Raw genomic sequence first — 23,663 nt, 5'->3', positions numbered from 1 at the left:
GGTCATCAAAAATGCACCCCGCGAGATGTTTTTGTTCTACCATATGCAGGGGCGGATCCAGGAATTCCGTAAAGAGGGGGAGCCTTTACAAAATTAAAAGGGGGGGGGGGCGCTCCCCTGGATCCGCCACTGATATAAAACAAGTCTAATTACAGACATTGTGAGCTCACAGCTACAAGCATGAAAAGAACGAACTTACTTCGTATTCAAAATACCTCTACGGATTCACATGAACGTAAAAAGTGCAATTATAGTACAACACATTAATCACATCATAAAAACAACAGTCTGTATCTTCTATATACAGAAAGCTAAAAGCTAAGTTACCGATTATTCACGACAATTTGAATTTCACTGTACGATGAGAAAAATCTGACAAAAGTCAGGACTAATATTTTGTTCATACTCTCTTTCTGAATAACCAATTGAAGATGTAAAAAAGGCACAGCCTTTTTATGTGCACATGACTAGGCCATGATGCAGATATTGCATCAGAAAACTATAGGCCTGCAAGAATAATAAAAAAAAAAATCATCAGGCGTATACGTGTAAGAGTACTGAGAAATCATTACTACAGTGCACATCAATTTTCTGTCCAATAAAGCACATTGGTCCCATGAAACTGATTTTCAAAAAGTAAAATGCCACATGGAATAATGGGAAAGACAGACAAGTGCATAATATACAAATCACACCATTTTCCATGTCACTAAAAAATCTCATTATTCTAAGAGGGGACAGCCACCTTGATTTTGTAGTCTTTTTTTTTTTTTTCTGGCTGTGTTGGATTTATCTTCTGTAGGACCATGGCTAGGTGATTTAAAGACATTACGTAAGAAAGTCTATAAAATATGCAGCCAAATAGAGATTACTAAATTCTTGACACTATAGACGCTACGATGGTGCAGACGGTCACGATAATTGCAGTCGTTGTCATGGAGACGGATGGAGCGCCCCCAATGTACTCCCACTTGTATTTCTGGAAGCGTGTTCTTCGCTCCAGCCACCGTCGCGCTGTGCCGGAGAGACGATTGCCCAACTCGTTATTAATCTTCTTGTTGTACTCATTGTACCACGTCAACTGCAGAGAGAATAAACAGAAGGAAAGAAGACTAATGCACAAGAATTCAATGACGGAAGTTGAAGGAAACTTTGCTTAAAGTGAACGAGACCTCCCCCCCCCCCCCAAGTTGGCCTTTGATAATCACCTTTGATGGGCCCAACTGAAATAACAGGAAATGACAGATTACTGTCATGACGGTAAAGGATAGAGACTACACAATTGATTGATTGATTAATCAATTGATTAATTACAATAATTGATCGATTAACTGATTGATTGATTGATTGATTAATTGATTGATGACTACTATCTCGATGGTTCCTTCCATAAAAAGGAGGACTCAGTTTCATTTACTTTATATTCTATACTACTTTCTATTATATTACTTTATATTTATACTTACGGGTCATACAGTTAGTGTACTTACACATAGGAAACACCACACGCAAGTATACGTATGGTAACGTAGCATGCACTATATTGAACGGAGACAACAACAAAACCTTTATGTATTTTTCCTTATCAAAAGTAGATGTAATGAATTGTGCACACTGTACACGTGAATTGCACTGAAAAATGGCGGAGAAGTCAACTGGCGTTTCACTCTTTACCTGTTTTCGAGTAAAGTACTCGAACTTGATCAGCCTTGGTTCAAAGGGGACCAGGGAGACGGTCTCGAACTTGAGGTACTGCACGTCATCATCCTCGTCCTCATTCAGCTCTTCGTACTGAATAGAATAAAATAGAACAAAAGAAAGACAATGCGTTTAACGTGGTTATTCACCTCTTTCAATGGTGATGTAATTTCACACGTTGGTTTCAACGATTGATACAATTAAGTATCTCTATGGTTTGTGTAAAGGGAACAAAAAAACAAAAAACAAATCCCCTTTGAGTTCCATTACAGTAAATACCGGGAGGAAAAAGCATAACATGCAAGCAGCTGTTCACCTCTCTATTTTCATTCAGAAATAACTTCTAGGGTCGTAGTCAAACCCGAAGCAGGATTCCTGGGGCTTGAGTGAAACTGATCTTTCAAAAAGGCGAGTCATAAGTGCAAGCTCATCGCAAATTACAGTCAGAAATTTTAATCTAAAGTCGACGCGGTAAATAACATTAGCGACTGGAAGGAAGACACGGTTAATTTGGAATTTAGAAGGGTTTTCATCCTCTTGGCAAGACTACAAAGACAGAATATAAGGTGAGACAATAACTATGCCGTTCTCTTATACCACGTCATTCAGCCGTTGAAGACTATATTCCTGGGTTATACTCGGGCAGGTGTCTATAATATGGGAAATACATGTTCATCGGTAGCAAAAATCAGCTCGTCCTCAACAGGTTAAGGAATAAGATTATTGGAAATTCTTAAGGAATGACTGACTGAGAAAGAAGACGACCTACTGCAAAATTTTATGCTGCAAGATAGAGAATTTTTTTCTTGGCATATAAATTATTTCTTCGTGGTGTAACGATCACTGCAGGGTACACAGAGTACATATTACACCTACCTGCGGATCTATTCTCACGACCTGTAGCACGTTAGTGACCCGAACGCCGAAGTCGTTTTCTCGATTCCCATCGGGGTCGCGGTAGTAATACCCGGGACCTGAGGGAGACGGGAGCAAAAAATAACAAAAAATCACGATGTAATAATACATGCATCTCGACAGCAAAATGAGTGAACCTCAAAATGCGATTCCACGGCTTAGGTTGATTGCAATAGGTGTTGTAGAATGGAACACACGGAAAGAAATTAAAAACTATCCAAAACTTTCTTATTTCATGATTGGTTTTCATAAAACATCTAACATTTCGTACAATTGATCTGATTTTTTCTATCAACTTCAACAGTGCATTGACATTAAACTCTAACTGCTCATAAAACCCATTCCACGCCTCTTAAGTTAATGGGTCACACATGAAGCCTTATCGTTATTTTAATCCTTTTTGATACTCCCTTTCTTTTGTATTCTTGATTTTCCTCGCTAAGTTTGAATGGATGTGAATGGCACGTACCAACAGACACAAACATGCTCCGGTTGAATGGTTGCTCGTCCAGAGTGTACCCCATATCGATGAAAACCGGACCTGTGGGAGAACGACAATCAACAGAGTGATTTAGAAAAGGATACACTTCAATAAGAAGAAAGTTTACCTGTGACATGCTATACTCTTATGCATCATTCAGACAAATACTTCCCAGGATATATCATTTCGGGAAAGTTTATTTCATTTTGAAGAAAGCCGTGCACAACAAGAAACTGCTAAAAGAAAATTGCTAAATTCACATAAAATAATCACGCATCTATCTTGCGAAGAGAACAAGTGCCACGGCCAAGATCGAACCCCGGATCCTCCTGCTAAAAGTATAGTCTGAAATCCCTTAAATCTACCATCGTATAATGGTATGCCATAAAAGAGCAATTTATTGATATAACGTATGTTTTCAAATGCTGTTTTATTCTGTGCATATAACATTAAAACAAAGATCGTTCCTGATAGATACACTAACTGAGACAAGTTTGCCAAAGTATAAACGATGTAGCAGTAACAAATGCATGCAAGCCGTATTCCAAGTTTTGAAATGAAATCGGAACAAGTGTCTGTATGGGGCAGGTCGTATGTGTGGCCGAAAGTAAAAATAAATCCTTGACTTTCAAAACAATACTAAACGTGCCTTAAAGGGACTGTACAGTACTGGTGGAGGTGGAGATTCATGTTTTGAACATTCTTAAGAGAGATAATGAGAAACCTCTTATGAAATATGAAAGAGCATGTAATTTTAAGAAGGATTCAACGTTTATTTGATGAAAATTGGTTTTCAAATGGCTGAGATATCCAAAAAAGTGATAATAATAAAAGGCGACAGGCAACAACTTTATTAGGATCTCTTTGTTTCACCTTGTTTTTGGATATCTCAGCCATTTCAAAACCGATTTTCATCAAATAAACTTTTGATACCACTTAGAATTGCATCCACTTAGAATTGCATGCTCTTTGACATCTCATAGAGTGGTTTCTGAATATCTCGCAAAAGGATAAAAGCTAAATCCTCACCTCGACCAGAACTGTACACACCCTTTAAGTTACATGACTGCACAATGGCAAGAGGTAGTTACTTATCCCAAGATGTAGAAGAGAAATACTCAGTACATACCTTCGTGAACGTTGAGGTACTGCCCGACGCCGTACCCAGTCGGGTGGAAATAGTCGAGGCCAACCTGCCAGAGATACTGGCGCGCCACCGCGTCCAAATCCCGACCTAGTAAGTCATGGGAGAACGGTATAAACAGAAGGGCGATAATGCTAGCTTTCAGAGAATAACCTTGTTAATTAGTCGTATCTTCTACCATCCTTCGTGTAGCAAATAATCTTAAAAATACACTTGTATTGGTACACAAAAGTGGTTTAGGCACAGAGATACATAATACAAAATGCATAGTACAAAAAGTAATCAGGTGAAAAACAGGACACATGGCTTTCAACACTAGTCAATATTGCTAACTTATTATTAACGATAATACTATATTCGTTTGCATGTGAAATTACGTATCACAAACTGGGAGAAAATATTAAACAAGAGGGCGTAAATCACTACCCTAATTTGAGTTGCAAAAGGCAATAAGTTTTATACCGACATAACACCGACATTTCGGTACTAAAATAACCGAATCTGTATTCAACTGCAGAAACTTTGTGAAGTTGATGTGTTGATGCATGGATATTCATTGCATGAATGGGATATTCTAGGGTCAAATCTCCTTTTCATTTTGACAAAATTAATGTACTGTACAAGAAGCCAGTCTTCACAAATACTATGACTACTATTGACTATATATGTACGACAAGTAGACGAATATTAACAGTCAACAAAATATTAAAAGAAAAAGATAAAGAGGACAGAAATGTAAGTATAGACGGACTAAACTTGGTCATTACCATAGACATTTGACTGGAAAGTAGTGTTGGACAGATCAATCAGCCCCATCACAACTCGAGTGTAGACTTCCTGTGAGGGCACAGAAGAGAGACAGAGAAGGGGGGAGGGGAGGGGAGGGGAGACAAAAAGAAGTATGAGGGCAGGGTAATGATTGGGTAAAAGAAAGTGAAACACACACACACACACACACACACACACACACACACACACATGGACGAGTCGTAACCGGGTACGACAAGACGGAGCGGGAAATATGAGGAATGACATAAATATGATATACAAGGGCGACATTGTAAAATTTCGTAATTGAGCTCAAATTTCATCGCCTTTACGATATCATGTGTGTGTTAGTGTTTTTATTTAGCAAATCATCATTTTATCACTTCCTGTAATTTTGACTGCCTGATTATCAGCACAGCGCTACACACTTCATGGCAACATTACCATCAAAGCAAGACATCCCAAATCTCAAATTATTCCAAAATATTACTATCGATCGAGGTGATACATGTATGAGTTAATTGGAATCAAATAATTTGCTTCATATAGATATACGCTATAACTTCATTGCAGTGGATATAACAATCATTGTTCACCACCTCCCAACCACACACTCCACAAACACAACGGCAGCATTAACTCTCAATCTTTCTTTAAACTCAATCAATGAAATGTCAGTCAAGACATTTCAAAAGAAAAGGAGCAGTTATGCAATTCAATGCACTCTCTCTGCTTTTTTATAACTCATGGCAATAACATCATTGTTTGCGTGGTGTCATCATGGGTGTCATCTTTCATCATTATTGCGATCGATATACGACTTTCCCTAATATCTTGATTTCTCACCTTTTGGAAGTCCGTGGGAACGGAGGGATCGTAGGCTCGGTCGTAGTTATATCGATTTTCGTTCTCATTATTGCGATACTTTTCGATGGCGAAGTAGAACGTTCTGGATAGAGTAGTCGTTCCTTCCCTGAAACACAAGAGGAAAAAAAAAAGAGATTCAAGTGATCACGTGGTATGCTTTGGTGGCGTGTTTGAATCAGTAGCTCACTCTATGCACTAGTATGCAGCATTTCATTAATTCGTGAGAGTCTCTTTACATGCAGCCGAAACATGTGGGTTGGAAGCATCAATTTCCTCAATGAAGAAATTTGAAAATAGAAAGAACTAGTCTCTCATAAAGATGAATGTGAGTGTAACGTTTTCGTATCCTCCACGAGATATATTACCACTTTACTTATTTGACCTCTGCTGGTTAATCTTATACCACTACATCAGCAACCCCTTCTACTCTTGTTACCACTTTCCCCACCACTATTTCTTCTACTTAACTACTTCAATAGCTTCTCATTATCCATCATAAAATGCCACAAATGATTATCATAAATGAAATAATGTATCGCATACCTGTACTGCCCTCCGATGTCGTAAAGAAACATCTTGCCAGTGGGCACGGCAACGCGTGCTTCTTCGATGGGACTGAGAGAAGGAAATGCAGTGAAATTAAAAAAAAAAGAACAGGTTTAAACCAACCATTATACCTTTCCTTAATCCAGAACAGTCAGTACATGAGATTCTATGCACAGCACGCTGGCAGTCAAAGATTACGTATCTCGAAATGAGGGGGTTATCAAGTTGATACTAATGAAATGAAATGTTCATTCGAGGGCATCTAGAAACATAACACTTCAGTTTTCAAAATGAGATTACAATCTAAACAAATAAAGATCCTGTTGTTTGGAGCACTGTTAGCGGGTGCTTTATTCTCTCATTACTCTAAAATACTCTTATTTGAGAGCAATGACATGCATCCAAATATTATTATCAATATCATACAAGCATGAATTGTATGCATATAGCAGTCGACATCATGGCCACGTAGACCGTGTAACATCATCCAATGTATTTAGGACATTTATAATTGTTGTATAAAACGGACAGACTGTTGCCACGGAAACTGAACTTACTGGTAGTAGTAGTCGGCACTGTTTGGTCCAACTGCTGAAATAGTCTCGTAGCTGGGATATTGGTATGTCGTGTGTCCTCTACATGATAGAACAAAAAGACACAGAACATAATTATGATGGCAATAAGCGGTTAAAATCAGCTATAATCAACGGAGCTTGTAATCCGTGATGAGTTCTATGCTATGACATAGAGCGGCCTGCTTCCGGGGGCGCTGGGTCTATTCTATGTATGGATTTAGTTCTCCCGGGAGTAAGCTCTTCATCTGTAGTTTGGAAGCAAACCGTTAGTCTACTGAGCGTATACTATCAGCAACACCATCTTGAGATTGGTGTTGGTATTGTAATCTGTTGGTTTTTTTATTTTTTATTTCCTATTTCTAGAACTCGGGTACATAAAATCAATTTGTGCTATTGCACGTTTGCATGCCAATGAATGCGTCTCAATTGCTTCCTACTCCATTCCCCCCCCCCCTCCCCCCACCCCCGTTTGATAGAGACGACCATTAAGGTCTACCCAGGTGCCATTCAGTTCCAAACACAATGTTTGACATGAATGAATGATTATTAGCTGAGCGCCTAGTTTGATCTGGGTCTAATGGTCATGCATTTACGTGTGAACCATGCATATATGAAACAATATTTCATTGGATTATACAATGTCCAGGTATATACTTGACATCAGCTCAAGAATGATATGTGAATCTACAAGTGTACTATATCACCAATTTTTCATCTAAGTAACCTCCTTTGTCTTTAGAGGCAATCCCTATACCTATTACAGCCTCATACATCACAATATTTTGCCTCTTTAGGTGAAAATTTTGTTGTAGTCTGCTAGAAAAGCAAGTTTCTAAATATTGTTTATTGGAACTCACCATGATTTTGCTGTTTTGTTTTTTTCTTCCTAGTAATGCTACTGTCCTCTCGTTTGATTGCATATTCTGGTTTGTCTGAATGCTAGTGATAAATAAGAGGTTAATAGATGTAGTTTGCTGCTTGGAAGAACGAATAAGCAACTGAGCGCTTAACACATGTATAAACAGCGCCACCATGCGGCTGGAGTATCTCCCGACGCCCGGATATGTTGAAAAAAAAAAATAGCTTTTGAATGTAAATAACATTATGCACGGGAAAAAAACCCCACATACCATATTTTTTACCTCTTTATCCCTGATAAAGGCGATTATTAATGTTTATCTATGTTGTATTTTCCTTCTAAACAAATTATTTGTTTTTAAAGGATAGTCCATAACTTTTAATACTCCTCTGATCTGAGTGTACGAATACTGGGCCTTTACCAGAGTATCCGCAGTCTTCCCTTGTGAGAAATGTACTAGTGTATAGAGCAGGAATTATGTAACCCTTTCGTATTTAGCATGTACGATGTCCAGGTTTATGTATAGAAAGGGTACACAGGTAGCACATTGATACACATCCTATGGAAATATACTAATGATAAGATTCCTGTACCACCAGTATTTCTGTCTTCTTTTTTTATTGCCTATGTGGATTTTCAAGACGCCATTGCCCGTTTCACTCGCAGTAAATTTGCTACCGATGTGTATACTAGTCATTTGTGTGTATATAGCTATGTTTTTATTACTTTTGTTAGGTCACTATGCCATAAATCTGGCTTTTTCAGTTTTCATACACTCATTTCTTTCTCTTCTATTATGCTCCGCCGAACTTTTTGTGTACGTTTATCTTTTTATTTTTTATCGGAAGCCCACCGAGACACTCGAATCTTCGCTCACCTGTCCTGTGTGTTCCTTGTTCTTCTCTCTCATCGTTACTGACCCTTCTAGCTCAACTTATCCTGTATTCTTTTATTCCCAGTTCCCTTCCTTCGCAACGATCCTCTATTTATTCAGGTCTTTATGTAACCCATGCACATTGCTATGTGCATCGATTATTTCCCGTGCTTTGTCACATTCCGTCTGCTGGTTATTCTCCCATTGCATAATAAATTGGCACTTCCCCATTACACCTATACTGTTAATGCAGGTCTATATTTTAGGCAATCTCGTCTTTTGTTATGGCTGATCTCTCAAATGCACCCTTTTATTCCGTGCCAAATGATGATTTTTTTGAATTGTGTAATAGGCTCACAACATCCGAATCCGACTCAGTTGATGAGGCACCAATTACTCTAACAACTCCTTATGACAACTTAGTTGCCGATAATCTTAATTCAGCGGTAAATGAACTGCCTTATGATTTAACTAATGATTTAAATTTGAATATGTCATGTAATTACGTAACAGTAAATCAATGTAAAGATATGTATTTTAGTTTCTCTAAAGACACATTTTCTTTGCTGCATTTAAACATAAGAAGTTTGAATAAGCATTTCGATGAGTTAAAGTTTTTATTAGAATCCGATGCTAGCCAATCACTTTCTGTCATTGGACTTAGCGAAACCTGGTTGACTTCCACTACGGAAGATTCCTTTGCAATTGACGGATACAATATGTATGTCAGTAATAGATCGGACAGAAGTGGAGGCGGTGTGGCATTTTACGTATCAAGTATTTACAAATGTATTGTTCATAACGACATTTCTAGAATGGATAACACTGTTGAATCTCTTTTTGTAGAAATTTATATCCCAGGATGTAGGAATGTGTTATTGGGCATAATATACAGACCTCCAAACTCAAATATTTTAGATTTTGTAACTTATCTTTCAGACGTGTTAAAAAACCCAGTTTTTCGAAATAAGGATTGTTTTCTTCTTGGTGATTATAATATTGATTTGCTAAAAGCTGGAGATGATCATATCCCCAACGAGTTTCTCGAAACACTTTTGTCTTCATCCTTTCTGCCACTCATTTCCAAACCGACTCGCATCACGGATCACTCCGCTACTTTAATTGACAATTTGTTTTGCAATATCTTACCCCTTCCCGAATCTTTTATAGTTCTTTCAGATGTGACCGACCATTATCCAATCATGACCCACTTTACTTTGAAAACTTTAGTCAATGACGCAAAACCTTCATCTCCTTTATTCAAACGCAAAATTTCATGTGAAAAATTAGCCAGTTTTGATGCTGCTCTTGAAAATGCTGATTGGTCACGAGTGTATGAAAGTGATGATGTTAATGAGTCTTTTGATAATTTTATGGAAATGTTTAATTTTCTTTTGGATGTTATTATTCCAAAGCAAAAAAGTAAAATGAATTATAAAAAGACACCTAGGTTACCATGGATTTCCAAATCAATTCTCCGTTCAATAAACAGAAAAAATCGATTGTATTATAAATACAAAATGGAAAAAACTGAACGAACAAAGAACAAATATACATCATATAAAAACACATTAACCAGGATTTTACGTTTGGAAAAGAAAAGGTATTATTCTCAGCAGCTGTTGAGATACAAGTCTGATATTAAGAATACCTGGAAAGTTTTAAAACAGGCTATGAATATTCCGAATAAAAAAGCAGAAATTAGTGAAATAAAGTGGGATGATGAAATAATTCAGGACCCTGTTGATATTGCAAATATTTTTAATTCTTATTTTTCAAAAATAGGTGAAACACTTGCTCATGGTATTCCGGCTACAGAACAGAATTTCACTGAATTTTTAGGCCAGAATAACCCAAATTCTATTTTTTTAACTCCAACAAATAGATATGAGATTATCGACATTGTATCCTCTTTAACAAACAAACGAAGTTCCGGTTATGATGATATAGATAATTGTATTCTTAAAGGTGTCATATCCTCAGTTGCAGATCCCTTGGCCCACATTTTTAATCTGTCAATTTCTAATGGTATTTTTCCTGATGAAATGAAATTGGCTAAAGTAATTCCAATATTTAAGAAAGGTAATAATCTGGATGTCAGCAATTATCGTCCAATCTCTTTATTATCTTCATTGTCGAAAGTTTTAGAAAAAATAATATACACCAGAATTATTAATTTTTTTAATGTGCACAAAATATTCACAAATTGCCAGTTTGGTTTTCGAGAGAGACACAGTACCATCCACGCAGTTCTTCATTTTATTGATAAAGTTGTTAATGCAACCGACAACCATTCTCATTTAATTAGTATATTCTTGGACTTCTCCAAGGCCTTCGATACGATTAATCATAACATTTTGCTCCAAAAGTTATCGCACTATGGAATACGCGGGAAGGCCTTGGAGTGGTTCAAGACTTATTTAGCTAACAGAAAACAGTTTGTTTCAATCAAAGATAATCATTCAGTTACAAGAGATGTTAAGTGTGGCGTTCCACAGGGAAGTCTTTTAGGGCCGCTGTTATTCATAATTTATATCAATGATTTCTCCTCTGTTTCAGAGCTACTTTCTTTTATACATTTTGCTGATGATACCAGTGTTTTTCTTGCCCATAACGATATCGATGTTCTTGTTCAACAAGTAAATACGGAATTGAAAAAAGTAACCAACTGGGTCAGAGCTAACAAGTTATCTTTGAATGTTCAAAAAACAAAATATATGCTTTTCAGCAATACTGTTGATTCTTTGAATTCAGAAATAGTTCTGAATGATTGTAATTTAGAGAGTGTGTCATGTTTTAAATTTCTTGGTATTTTTGTAGATAATAAACTTTCTTGGAAAATACATATTGATCATATCTGCAAAATTATTTCTCGTAATATAGGTGTTATGAATAGACTGAAATTCTATATTCCTGAAAAGACCCTATTAGTGTTATACTCCTCTTTGATACTCCCTTACCTTAATTACGGAATTTTAGCTTGGGGCAATACTCATCAGACACTGCTGAATAGAGTGTTATTATTGCAAAAGAAAGCCCTCCGTATTATTTCTAATTCTCCTACACGTTCACATACAAATGCATTGTTTGACTGTTATAAGCTATTAAAAATCAACGAATTATTCTTATTTAACTTAGGTCAATTTATGTATATGTATGATAACAATTTACTCCCACCTATCTTTGGTTCTATGTTTCAAAAAAATCAAACATTTCATAATTACCCCACCCGGCGTTCTAACGAGTTTCATTTACCACTTCTTCGAACGATTTTAGCAAAGAATACACTTATTTACACTGGACCAAATTATTGGAATTCCCTGAATCATGATTTAAAATCTGCTCCATCTATATACTCCTTTAAAAGGAGATTAAAGTCTTTTCTTTTACAATCTTATAATGACGACTCGCTGAATCAGATTAGTTAATAGGCTTACTTTGTTTCTTATCCGCAATATCGGCATTGCCGTTCGCTTTATTATTCTAGCTATTGCTGAAGCCTTGATTATAAGATTTTCTTTAACCTATACTTCGCAGTTGAAGGGTTTGTTCTATATTCTTTTTTCTTCTTCTCTTTCTTCCTCAAACCTCCGAGGATCGTTGTCTGTGTTGCATATTCCGTTCTATTCTGTTACCTCTTTATCACGCTATAGTCTTGTTTCCTCTTGTGTCGTCAAGTCTGTTTGTTTCTTGTTTTTCCTCCTACAAGTAGTCTTGTTGCTGTCCCAGTCCTGTTGCATGTTCATAACTCTGTTTGTTGTTGTTTTATGTATAACTGTTTATTCGTCTGTCTCTTAGTGGGCTCCCAAACTTTTTTGTGACGAACTTTTTGTACGGATTTTTTGCTGTTTTCAATTCAATTTTTACATCGGGCTTCTAATACAAGAGGGGCCCACACTCTACAAGCTCTGTCTTTTTAGTGGGTCCCTCCGTTTTTTTCACACAATGCATATATTGAAAACCATTTCACTTTCGTTATCTTAGCATCTATTGCAATGTATCGCTACTGTTGGTTTTTTTTTCCTATTATTGTTGCCTTCTCTGTACAATTGTATGCATTGTTTTTGTCACTTAAGAAAGTGAGATTTATGTTTGTATATTGTGGAAAAAACGAATAAATATGAACTTGAACTTGAAAAAAAAAAAAACGGTGATGGAGCTGACGGCTGGTACTGCGATTAGCACAGAGCCAATAAAGTCTTCTATATCCCCCTTTCTCCCCTATTCCTTGGCAGAATGATCCCATAAAAATGCAATTTCTCTCTGTAGATTCTTGTTTGCCTCTCGATGCATAACGATACATTCTGACAGGATATTTGGGGATTCTGTTGCATGATTTTACTCATCATTCTTGAGCTCAATATACATTCGATCCTGACACTTCGTTTTGGTCATTTCAGTTTTTGCCCTAACAATAAAACATAACTAAGTCCAGTGGATCTTTTGAAATATTACACTTGAGATTAATCGTCCAAAAATGTCACAGAAACCACAATGGCTGAGTGGGAACGAACATCGTTTCCAACGCGTCCCTCTTTATACGCACCCCTACCCCCGTCTTATTCACCCTATATCACGGGCCCTATATGGGAATGGCACTTTCACGACAAATAATATTAAGAAAACAGCTATATTCATGTGGTCCTGCCACCCTATCCTTCGTCTCTCTGTTGTTGATGTTGTTGTTGGTTTTTTTTTTTGCATCAAGTAATTTGGATGTCATCCCTAGCGAGCTTATTGAGGAAAAGAAGAAGAAGAAGAAGTAAAAGAAGAAGAGAAGAAGAAGAAGAAATGAATAATTAAGAGACCACTGATCAGATGAGGAGGTTCTTACTCTCGGAATGTTTCCGTCTTCTCGGCTACCATCCACTCGGTCAGTGACCTTTCATCTCCGACCTTTGGATCCTGGGAATGACAAAGAACAACAATAAAAATAAATTATATTCTATAATGGCAAAATCAAATCCATAGCACTATCGGTATTAGCGATATAGGTTTTAACGTTTAGCTTTCATTATTCAGAGAGATACAAATACAATCATTACATTCCCGAAATAATTGAAATGACCTGAACCGCAGCTGATGCAAGTGAAATGTTGAAAGCACGAATAGTTATTTATAAAGACATCCATAATAGTAAAACTGCAATTCAAATATTGCCTTCTTCAGTCCTTTCAAGCTTAGCAGTGTTAGTATTTGTTTTATCTGCTATATATAATCAACGCATTTCTTGATAGGGGATATATCCGTGTTCTTTTTAAGCCTGAACTGGCATAACGTCCGACACGTCTAGTCTGTAATGTAGGCCCTATACAATGTATTACTGGTATGATAAATCCTCCGCGGTTACGTACGATTTGATTCTGAAGAATGTCGTCCATCCAGGCGGCAACCTCTATCGCTGTTACAGAATCAGCAATCTGACGAGGAAATAATATGGCGGGACATTGAGGTTTGTAATAACGCGGATAACGATGATGAAAACAACGAGAACAGAAACTACAGCAATACTACGATTTTTAGTAGTAATAATGATGGGAACGATGATGATGATGATAATAATAATAATAACAATGATGACTACAATAATGATAATCATAACAACAATAATTATGATAAAATAACAGTAACAATAATTCATTTTTATTCATACTCAAAGCAAAATATCATAAAGAAAAGATTGAGAATCATAAGACTCATTCGGCACACGCCCATGCACGTCAAATTGTTAAAAATAATATACGCTCGGAGCCCTGTTGTGTAGGAAAATCCCAGCAATCATGAAAAAAAACCCCTCATCTTTTATGCTGGTTACTTGCAAAATGTACCTTCTGCTTATTTCCGGGTAATTATCACTTTTCTTTATATCTTGTGCTGAATAGAAAACCTTATCACACCCAAAGCGTCCCACCAGTGTAGATTATTGAGCAGCATAGAAGTGATATGCAAAACTACAAAAATATACGTATATCGGTGTTTTCTTGAGTTTTAGATAGTCACTGTTAAATCTATCTCTATATAGCTACAATTGTACGTGGTCTAGTCGTAAATTAGATCTGATTTAAACTGTCCAAGAAAATTAATTGATACTACATTACAAGCATATTACTTCTTTTAAACAAATCTAACAAGCTAGCAAACTCTAATCTCGCTGTATGGTGCTTCAAACGTATATGGAAAGAAAAGTGTACATCAAGTTTGAAGAGCTTATTTTTCACAGACTTACGAAAGCTTTCTTCATGGCCGCAATCTCCACGTCATTCTTTACTGCTTTCATGAGTAGGATTGGGGAGGGTTCAATCAGGTATCGCCTCTGCAGAAATAGAAATATAATAATATAATCATGCTCTTATAATATTGTAAAAATATGTTCTCATCCAGCCTTGTCCTCTTGACCGTTAGCACAGCTGCACTTCCAGATGGATCTGCAATCACAAGTATCCCAGTATCATCAGGTATATATACTCAGTCTAGATTCTAGGTGCACTCAATTCGCTCTAGTTCTTATTGTCAGAAGCCCAGAATAACAGGAATACTTTTAACTTCTTTATTCTAAAAAATACGTAAAACCATTGGTGTCAAAAGTGTCAAAGTCAAAAGAGCTCCACACAAACAATTACACATTTGTTTTGGGAGTGCGATGTTGCACAAAGATTTGTTTCTCAAATACAGGAGATTACGTTACAGAATCAAACTCATATTACTACAGAAAGTCTTGATGTGGGGTATACGCAAAGTACTTCATAATAAGTTTCTGATGAAAAAAGAGAGAAAAAACATAAGATTTTTTTCTAATCTTGTCAATTTTTAAAGCAAGCGAAGAAAGTATATGAATTTATGTCTGACAAAAACTAAAGGTTTTGTATCAAATATTAGCTCGAATCGTATTCATATTATTTAGACTGTTTGTATTTATAGCTGCCTTTCAAGTCGTATTATTCGTTTTATGTATCATAATGTGACCTTTATTTGTATCTGAATGTTGATAAGTAAATAAGATTTCTTTATAAAAAAAAAATGGTGTCAGAAGTCATTACGAAATGGCGCCACCAAATAGGTGCCAAAAGAGGCGGATGGAGAGAAAACTAAGTTAAGACATTTTTTTCTTGAACTTGCACTTGAACTTCTTATCTTTCTAACACTTACCCTGTCGCCGTTGACACGGGTGACGATGGCGTCGTAGACGTAGTAGTTGGTGGAGTTGCTGAACCAGATTTTGGAGCTGGAGTGAAGAGTCTTGAGGTCTTGTGGGAAGGAGGAGATGTCCCGGGCCGTCACACAGCTGGTCGGGGATGAGGCTGAAATGGGGGTAGAAAAAAAAGAAGAGAGTGAATCACTTAAAAGAGAAAGGAAGACTACTAATTTCCTTTTTCATTTTGTCAGGGAATGAAAAGGTCTTGAATGAATGGTATAGTTCTGGTTGAGATGAGACTTCAGGTTTCCAACTTTATTGTGAGATAATGAGAAGCCTCGTATGAAATATCTGTACGAAAGATCTTACAATTCTCAGAGAAAATGAAAATTGGTTTTGAAATGGCTGAGATATCAAAATCAAAGAGGTCCTACAATGTAATAAAAGGTGGGACCCACTTATTATTCGCAGCGTTGTTTACACTATAAAAGTGACACGGAAAAGGTTGAATTTTCGTTCAAATTGTAGCTCTAACAACATTTGCTACATAAAGTTTCAACCAGACGGGCAAGTTAATAAAGAACCCAATGCTGGCGAGAACATAATATCCTGATCGAAGGTGTACTCAAGACAGTTAGGCAGGAACCCTCGCTATATAGGAGCACCCCAACGCATAGATTTAATGTCAAAATGAAAACTATGAATTGTGACGTCATTTCAAGACTCGATATGAATAAGATTACGTACCTCCTTGACACCGCGAACTCTCTAACTCGAGGTGTTCCCTGATGTGTGGATACCGCTCTGCGTCAAGACGACGGTTGGCCTCGTACAGATACAGACTGCGAGAAAGGAAAACATGGAGAAGTGTGCATGGAAAAAAAAGTTGACTCGATGGAATGAAAGGTTCAGCTGAAATATCTTTTTTTTTTTTTTTTCTGATGAAAATCAACTATCTTGGATGAATACACATAAGTAACAACACTGCATGAAAACCCGGCATCACCTGCCATCCATCCCACAAACACACACGTACTGTGTGTACGGCCCGGCACACACACATAACCAATGTGACCAAAAGATAAAAACTCGCATAATGTCAATTACATCCCCCTTCTATGCTTGTATTTTTTTTTACAATGTTCGCATGGCAAGAAGTCAAGCAGAGAATATTATATTTAATCGTGATACAGAAGTTTGTGTAGTGTGCCTCTGTATGCTCATAATATATACGTTTCGCACAGAAGCTCATTTCAGAACGTTTCCCTGTGATTTCCCAATTTTTTTTTTCATGGGAAATGTCAATTCATAAAAATTAGATTCACATTTCATCTTCTTTGTCAACGTTTAGCGACTGTATAAAATGCATTGATGTAACTTGATGAAAAGAACGATAAAAAAGACAAAAAGATGAAAAAGAGAACGTGGAAAAGTTTGCAGAAAGTGGAAGTGAAAAGCTAACGTATGAACTGCTGACTGAGAAAATGCACGAAGTAACATATATCACTTCACGATATGGAAAATATCAATACTTTTGAGCAATTCCGTGTCCTCAGGTACAACAACTTTGCATATTACACAATAGGTTCGCAGGATGTCCAGGCCTCTTTCAAATCTTTTGACCTATATGGAACTCACTTGATGTAGGTTGTTCCGATGATGGCGTAAGAGATGAATAATGGGTTGTACGGGATATCTTCACCACGCAGGTTGAATAGCCCTGGACAGCAACATTGTTGAACACACAAAAAAAAACACGGTTTCAGGTAAATCAATGGCTCGCTTTCATTTTCATATGTTTCTCCAACATATCTCACCAGCGGTTTTCGGTTAAAGAAAAGTAAAAAAAAAAGAAAAAAAAAAAGGATATCATTCAAAATGAATGAATCGAACAATTTGTAACCAGGTAAAACAGTATAAAACCACGCGGTACGATAAACGCCAACCAACTACACTGTTGTCTCTTTTATTTTGAACATTCATCTTAATTTGGTTTGGTGGCATAATGATAGATACGGACAATACTTGAAGATAGTCGTTTCATTGAGGCATATGGTGACGTGTAACATTTTCATACAAACGATACTATTCTCAAGTTTGATGTTCAGCAGGTCTGGTTATAATTTCACAGTTGTAAAACACGAAAATGGGTTCGTGTCGATTTCAGAAAAGATGTTGCGATGAATTTTAGGGAAAGAAGAAATATATCAAGGTCGAATAATTATGTAAAACCAGCAAACATGCTAATCTCAGCCCAGATGTGGACAGGTTTATGCTCGCCGCATTGTGAACACTACAGTGCGACTGACGACTGACAGTCGTGATTTCTAATGATGTGATAAATACGTTGAACTTACACGCTATCTCATCCAGCTTGGTGATAACCAACATATCGACGTCTTTCTCAGACATGATTTCTCGCAGAGTTTTGAAATACAGGATGGGGCTTGTCACAGAAGTCTGTCGTCTTCTGAAAATCTTGTCCTGCCAGTAGTATCCTGTGGTGGAAAAAAAAAACGCACAAAAATCCAACCAAGTTTTGTTTTAATTCAATGGTGAAATAAATGTTTCCTTCCACAAAAGCTTGACGATTATGACTCAGTGATCTAATATGTCATGGTAAGACATAATGTCCGAAAGTTCAATCAAAATTCTTTTGCTATGCAAAACAAAATGTGTCAATAACGATGCGAATGAAGAAGTAACATCTTATATCTTGCACTGCTTTGTATAATTATATATCCTAATCTAAGGAACAAACATCCTTCAAGATTAAGGTCAAACATGGTTCATTGCAAGCTAATAATGAGTATCATGGAAAACTAGAAGAGCATGCGGTGACAATGTTGTCACCGCATGTGACAACATTGTACAGTCAACGAGGTATTGTGTACAGCAAAGCGTGTCAATGATAATTTCAAAATTGATGTGATAATACGTCTCTTCTCATTGCCACTACTATCTCCTAGTATATAGGCCTATTGAACACACCAATCTTTATTCCATCGTGGTTGGTTATTTTGTACAGCTTAGCTCTGTATCATATCTGTCATCAACGTCTCCTAGTCAAAACATCATTCAAAACTTCATGAAAACGTCCCCCTCCCCCACAACTGCTCGAGTGAAAAATGATTCCATTCAAAATGTGATAGCTTCCATCTTGTCCTATTAATATCATCCTGTCGTCTGGTGGTGAACATCATTACAATTTCAACCTCTGTTCAACATTTTCCAACACAATATAAATTCATAATGCAACAATGTCCACTAGTAACTAGTATGTGCACTAGTACCACAGATTTTGTTTCCTACTGCTCAAATATTTAGAAATTTAATAATAAGATAGTCAGTCTACTTCTGTAGAGGAAGACGCCTAGAAAAACAACAAGATAATACAACAACAACGACAACATCAAACATATACCGGCATATAATTCTCTGTCTTGGATGAAGAGCTCGACTCCAGGGTATTGCAGACCGTACGGGTCTCGCGGATTATTCCCGAAGGTTTCATCCGTGTTGGAGGGATCGGTCTGTAACCTTCCGGCCAGCTCTATCCGAGTCCTGTCCACCAGGTTGTACTGCAGCTGGTCACTGGTCAGTGTTTGGGACTCGGGGTTAGGCACCGGCGTAGCGGAGAGATCGATGCTTCGGGGTTCTAAAATGTTCGTTTCTTGTAGCTCATACCAGTAACCTGGAGAGATAAGAGCATGGACTTGCCTTTTAAGACACGAATTTGTTTGCATCTTTAAATATGTGCATTTTTCGACTTATTCAAAATTTTAGAATTTCATTTCTGTAAACACAATTGTGATTGAGGAATGCGCTAACATGTACACAATCAAGTACAAAGTCAGTGATAAATTTGTTTATAAGCACGTTCATAAACACAAATGCAAAACGAAATAGTTGAAGTTCCGATCCGTACAAACAGTTGTAGATACGAAGATGTGTCTCAACATCCAGCGTTAGAAAGAAAAAATAATTAAAAGTCACAAAAGACCTTCTATAAAATCATCTTATCAATCAAACGACTGTTTAGAAAAATTATTTTGACAACCATGGCATACCATAAGGCATAAGCAGCGGGTCGAATCCAACACGGGCGCCGTTCTCGAGCCCGGCTCCCCGGAGCTCTCCCGCCAACAGCTCCTGTTGATCGAGGTCATACTCCCTGAGAAGCCATTGCCACGGCGTCAAGTAATCATTGTCGTCTGCGTGGAAGACAGTGAAAAGAGGGGCCATGAAACCGGTGATTAAGTTGGAGACACGAGACACCTACTATCACTATCACACTACTACCGGAAGGTTACAATGTCATGTACCTTCGCAAGGTATGCATAACGTTTGGAGCGGATGTTTAAGCGTTCCATGATGGAAGAATGGCTACTATAAAGCTGCTGGCTTTGGGGGATATTCTCTGTTTTTTATTTATGTATTAGTGTATGATTACATTCTCTTTGTACACTATATTATTCTTATGATGTGAGTCAGAGATAAAAGCAGACAGATAAACTAACACACAAACAAACCGCCATCTAAAACGAATCGTCACAATGGCCAGGACGTTGGCAATATCGTGTACTATAATGGGGAATCTCAGTAGTCGCATCACCGCTCTTTCTATTATGAGGGACCTCACCTGTCATAAATATCACTCTAGTAGTCACAAGTACAAAGTAAAAATCCTGGGTCAAGAGGGAGGTGGCGAATAATTTTGGAACTCCAAATTCACGATGCAGAAATGTAACTCCAAATCAGAGCTTATGTAGGCATACAATTATACAGAATACTCACCCAGACACCATGAAGAGACTCCAAATTCACTTCTAAAATCTAGTACATAACACAATTAGGGTCTATATTGACTTTTTGTATTACTTTCAACAGCATTTACGATCTTGCAGCAAATGATTTTGCAATAAATGTTCGCAGTGAATGATCTACCTCATCAAAGACATGGTATCAAAATGAAATAGAACGCAACTCGGACCAAAGAATTTGAAAATTAAATGTGTAGTATATTGATTCCTTCTGACATCTGACAAGTTTCTAGTGTCTATCTGTTTCTCTCTGTTTCGATCTAACTAATCATATTCATTGAGTTCGGTTGCAAATATCTGAAGAGTTTGTTTGCAAAAACCGATAAGTCCATTTTTGAAGATTTTGAAGTACGATCTCTGTCATAAAGCACAAAATAATACCTTTTAAATGATATATCGGTCACTACATACAATGGTACATTTTTAAAGTTATGGTCAAAAGAAGCAATTTTTTTTTTCGATTATTCTCTTTATTTTTCTTGATCTTTAATCGCAAATATCTCCATTTGGCAAATATGGACTTATCGGTTTTTGCAATTTGCAAACAAACTCTCTCTTTGTAAATGTGTCGTCCTTGTTGCGAAATTCGTCTTCCTTTCCTCATAGTTGTTCAATCCATGCTCAGATCTTGATTTTACAAGCAAAGAGAGTTATGTTATCAGCTATATTATACTCCTGCCATTATTCTGAGATTTCTTCCCTGTTATACCTACCTAATACCATGACGTCCCAGTTACAATCGATCTGCTGTTTGGCCAATAGCTCGAATCTCTTCTCTGTCCAGACGGCAGCCCTTTCCATGGTTACTATGGCAACGCCTGATGAGGATCACATGACAAGTATGTAAACTTTCATAATGATAATCTGTAGTTCGCTCGTGAAAATTTGATAGGGTGCCACCAGGCGGTCTGCTGAAACAAGGAATGATATTAGCTGGTTGCCCTTTACCATATTTAGATTTGCGGATCGATGAGTCTTCGAATCACTGATATCCCATTCTTATATTGTCGATGTTATTATCTCGACTTCTCACAAACCCAAACTGCAACCACAGGTTGTCACACGTTAACACATGCTTTTTATTCATGTGAAATCATCACTATATATTATGATAGAACATTACGAATTAATCACAAAAGTTGCTCCCTGCGTAAATTCAGCGCTTTTTCTGAGGGAGACACTATCGTTTTATAGTGGCTATAATGCTTTATTAAGTGATAGGATTTTGTCCTCTAGCTAGTCTGTCACATAATATAATTGATATGATAATTAGTTTCAACACACATGCTCTTTATTTTCAATGGCAAAAGAGACCTGTCTATGTCAATACATGGACGTCTCAATAAAAATAGACCCCGAGGAAGATCAACACTATACATTAATATTTATTTCATAAAAATAACACAATAAAGCAAACCGAATTGAATAATATGCTTCTTCATTGGACGCCGAAAAAAAAAATAAGAAAAGAGGGCGCCCCACACTATACCCGCACGTTAAAGTTTCATAGTATATAGAGCAATAAAGTGAATAGAACTGAATGGGCTTTTTCACAGTCGGACGCCGAATAAAAGAACTGTGGTGACTTACCTCCTGTTCCATTGAAGCCAGTCATATACCAGATCCGTTTATCAGGGTCAGCTGGATACTCACTCTGAAATTATGAGACATACGCATAGAATTCACAGATATATCTAGGCAGTCCAACGTTACTATATCAAAATCTAATTTACCGTCAACTGCAACATCAATACACAACGATAAGTATAATGTTAAGGAATAATGACAACAACAATAAAGTATTTGTCAAGGGTAGCATTTTCAGTGTTTTCACTGTAACAACCAGAGGACCTTGTCATTTTTATCCAATTTACGTTATAAACCTAGCAGCTAATACTCATACATACGTAAATAATCATTGGTACAATATACTGTAACATCGTTGACATCGGTTAGATTCATAATAGGATCAAAATCGTCACCATATAGCTGATATCGAAGATTTCTGACCACATTCACTCTTCACCGTCATCGGAAACGCCTTGAAACATGAACAGCAGATGGAAAACAAACGTCTTCTTCATCAACGCCAACATCATTAACAACATCACATTAGCATCATCGTCGTCATAAAAACCATTGTCGTCATCATCACCGTCAATGTTACTACAGGAACTGTTGTCAATGACAAGTCAATGACACAATCAACCTCACTGACGACATCACGACGTTGTCGTCATCATAGTTTTTCACATCACATTCACTGACCTCTTCGTCCTCGTCATCTTCACCACCACCAAACGGCAACCACCAACACTATCACCGGCACCACCACCATCATCACCACCATCATCACCATCACCACTACCATCATCATCACCACTACCATCACCATCACCATCACCATCACCATCACCATCACCATCACCATCACCATCACCACCACCATCATCATCAACATCACCATCACCTTCACCACTACCATCATCCTCACTATCATCACCACCAACACCACCAACACCTCTTACAATCACCTCTGATACCACCACTACCACCAACTCACAGCCACCACATCACCGCCACCATCATCACCATTACCGCAGCACCACCATCTCCCCATTACCGCACCATCGACACTATACCACCGCCACTACTGCTACCACCACCTCACCGCCAAGACCATCACTATCAATTCAGCACCACTACCTCCCCACTACCTCACCATCAATACTATACCACCACCACCACCATCCATCAATCACCATTATCACTTTATAAGGTTACCACCATCTCTTAGATCGTCTACTCAACATTCTCGTCGCCATCTTCAAAATAACAATCCCTCTACATTATTGTACAAGGACAGAATTTTATGTTTTTCTTTCTCTGCCATACAGCCAGCTTACCCCGTGAGAGTCGTAACCTGGGATGATGTAGGCCTGGTAGTTGAATCGGCCGTTTCTCATCTGTCTCCTCAGCTC

The 23,663-nt window shown here is 37.4% G+C and overlaps 1 protein-coding gene across 1 annotated transcript; it reads right to left on the bottom strand.

Moving 5' to 3' along the window:
- Window positions 1–617: 617 nt before the first annotated feature.
- LOC140242756 (xaa-Pro aminopeptidase 1-like) lies at window positions 618–23,663 on the bottom strand. The gene is made up of 21 exons (XM_072322514.1): window positions 23,589–23,663; window positions 22,273–22,336; window positions 21,396–21,500; window positions 19,930–20,073; window positions 19,284–19,553; window positions 18,217–18,357; window positions 17,498–17,579; window positions 16,607–16,701; window positions 15,874–16,025; window positions 14,954–15,040; window positions 14,082–14,147; window positions 13,562–13,632; window positions 6,977–7,054; window positions 6,417–6,488; window positions 5,853–5,979; window positions 5,006–5,075; window positions 4,224–4,328; window positions 3,083–3,154; window positions 2,575–2,672; window positions 1,675–1,791; window positions 618–1,081 (listed from the first exon to the last, which is right to left on the bottom strand). The coding sequence occupies exons 1-21, from the start codon at window positions 23,646–23,648 to the stop codon at window positions 872–874; spliced, it is 2,286 nt and encodes a 761-aa protein (XP_072178615.1). The 5' UTR covers window positions 23,649–23,663; the 3' UTR covers window positions 618–871.

The sequence above is a fragment of the Diadema setosum genome, chromosome 19, assembly GCF_964275005.1.
Source record: "Diadema setosum chromosome 19, eeDiaSeto1, whole genome shotgun sequence".
Taxonomy (NCBI): domain Eukaryota; kingdom Metazoa; phylum Echinodermata; class Echinoidea; order Diadematoida; family Diadematidae; genus Diadema; species Diadema setosum.
This window is presented reverse-complemented; position numbering and strand designations above follow the sequence as displayed.

Excerpts from the sequence above, each read along its gene's own strand:
- LOC140242756 (XM_072322514.1), bottom strand. The coding sequence starts at position 23,648 with ATGAGAAACGGCCGATTCAACTACCAGGCCTACATCATCCCAGGTTAC. Across the intron at positions 19,554-19,929 it reads CCCGCTGCTTATGCCTTATG|GTTACTGGTATGAGCTACAA; the intron begins GTATGCCATGGT and ends TTATCTCTCCAG. Across the intron at positions 14,148-14,953 it reads CGGCCATGAAGAAAGCTTTC|ATTGCTGATTCTGTAACAGC; the intron begins GTAAGTCTGTGA and ends TTTCCTCGTCAG.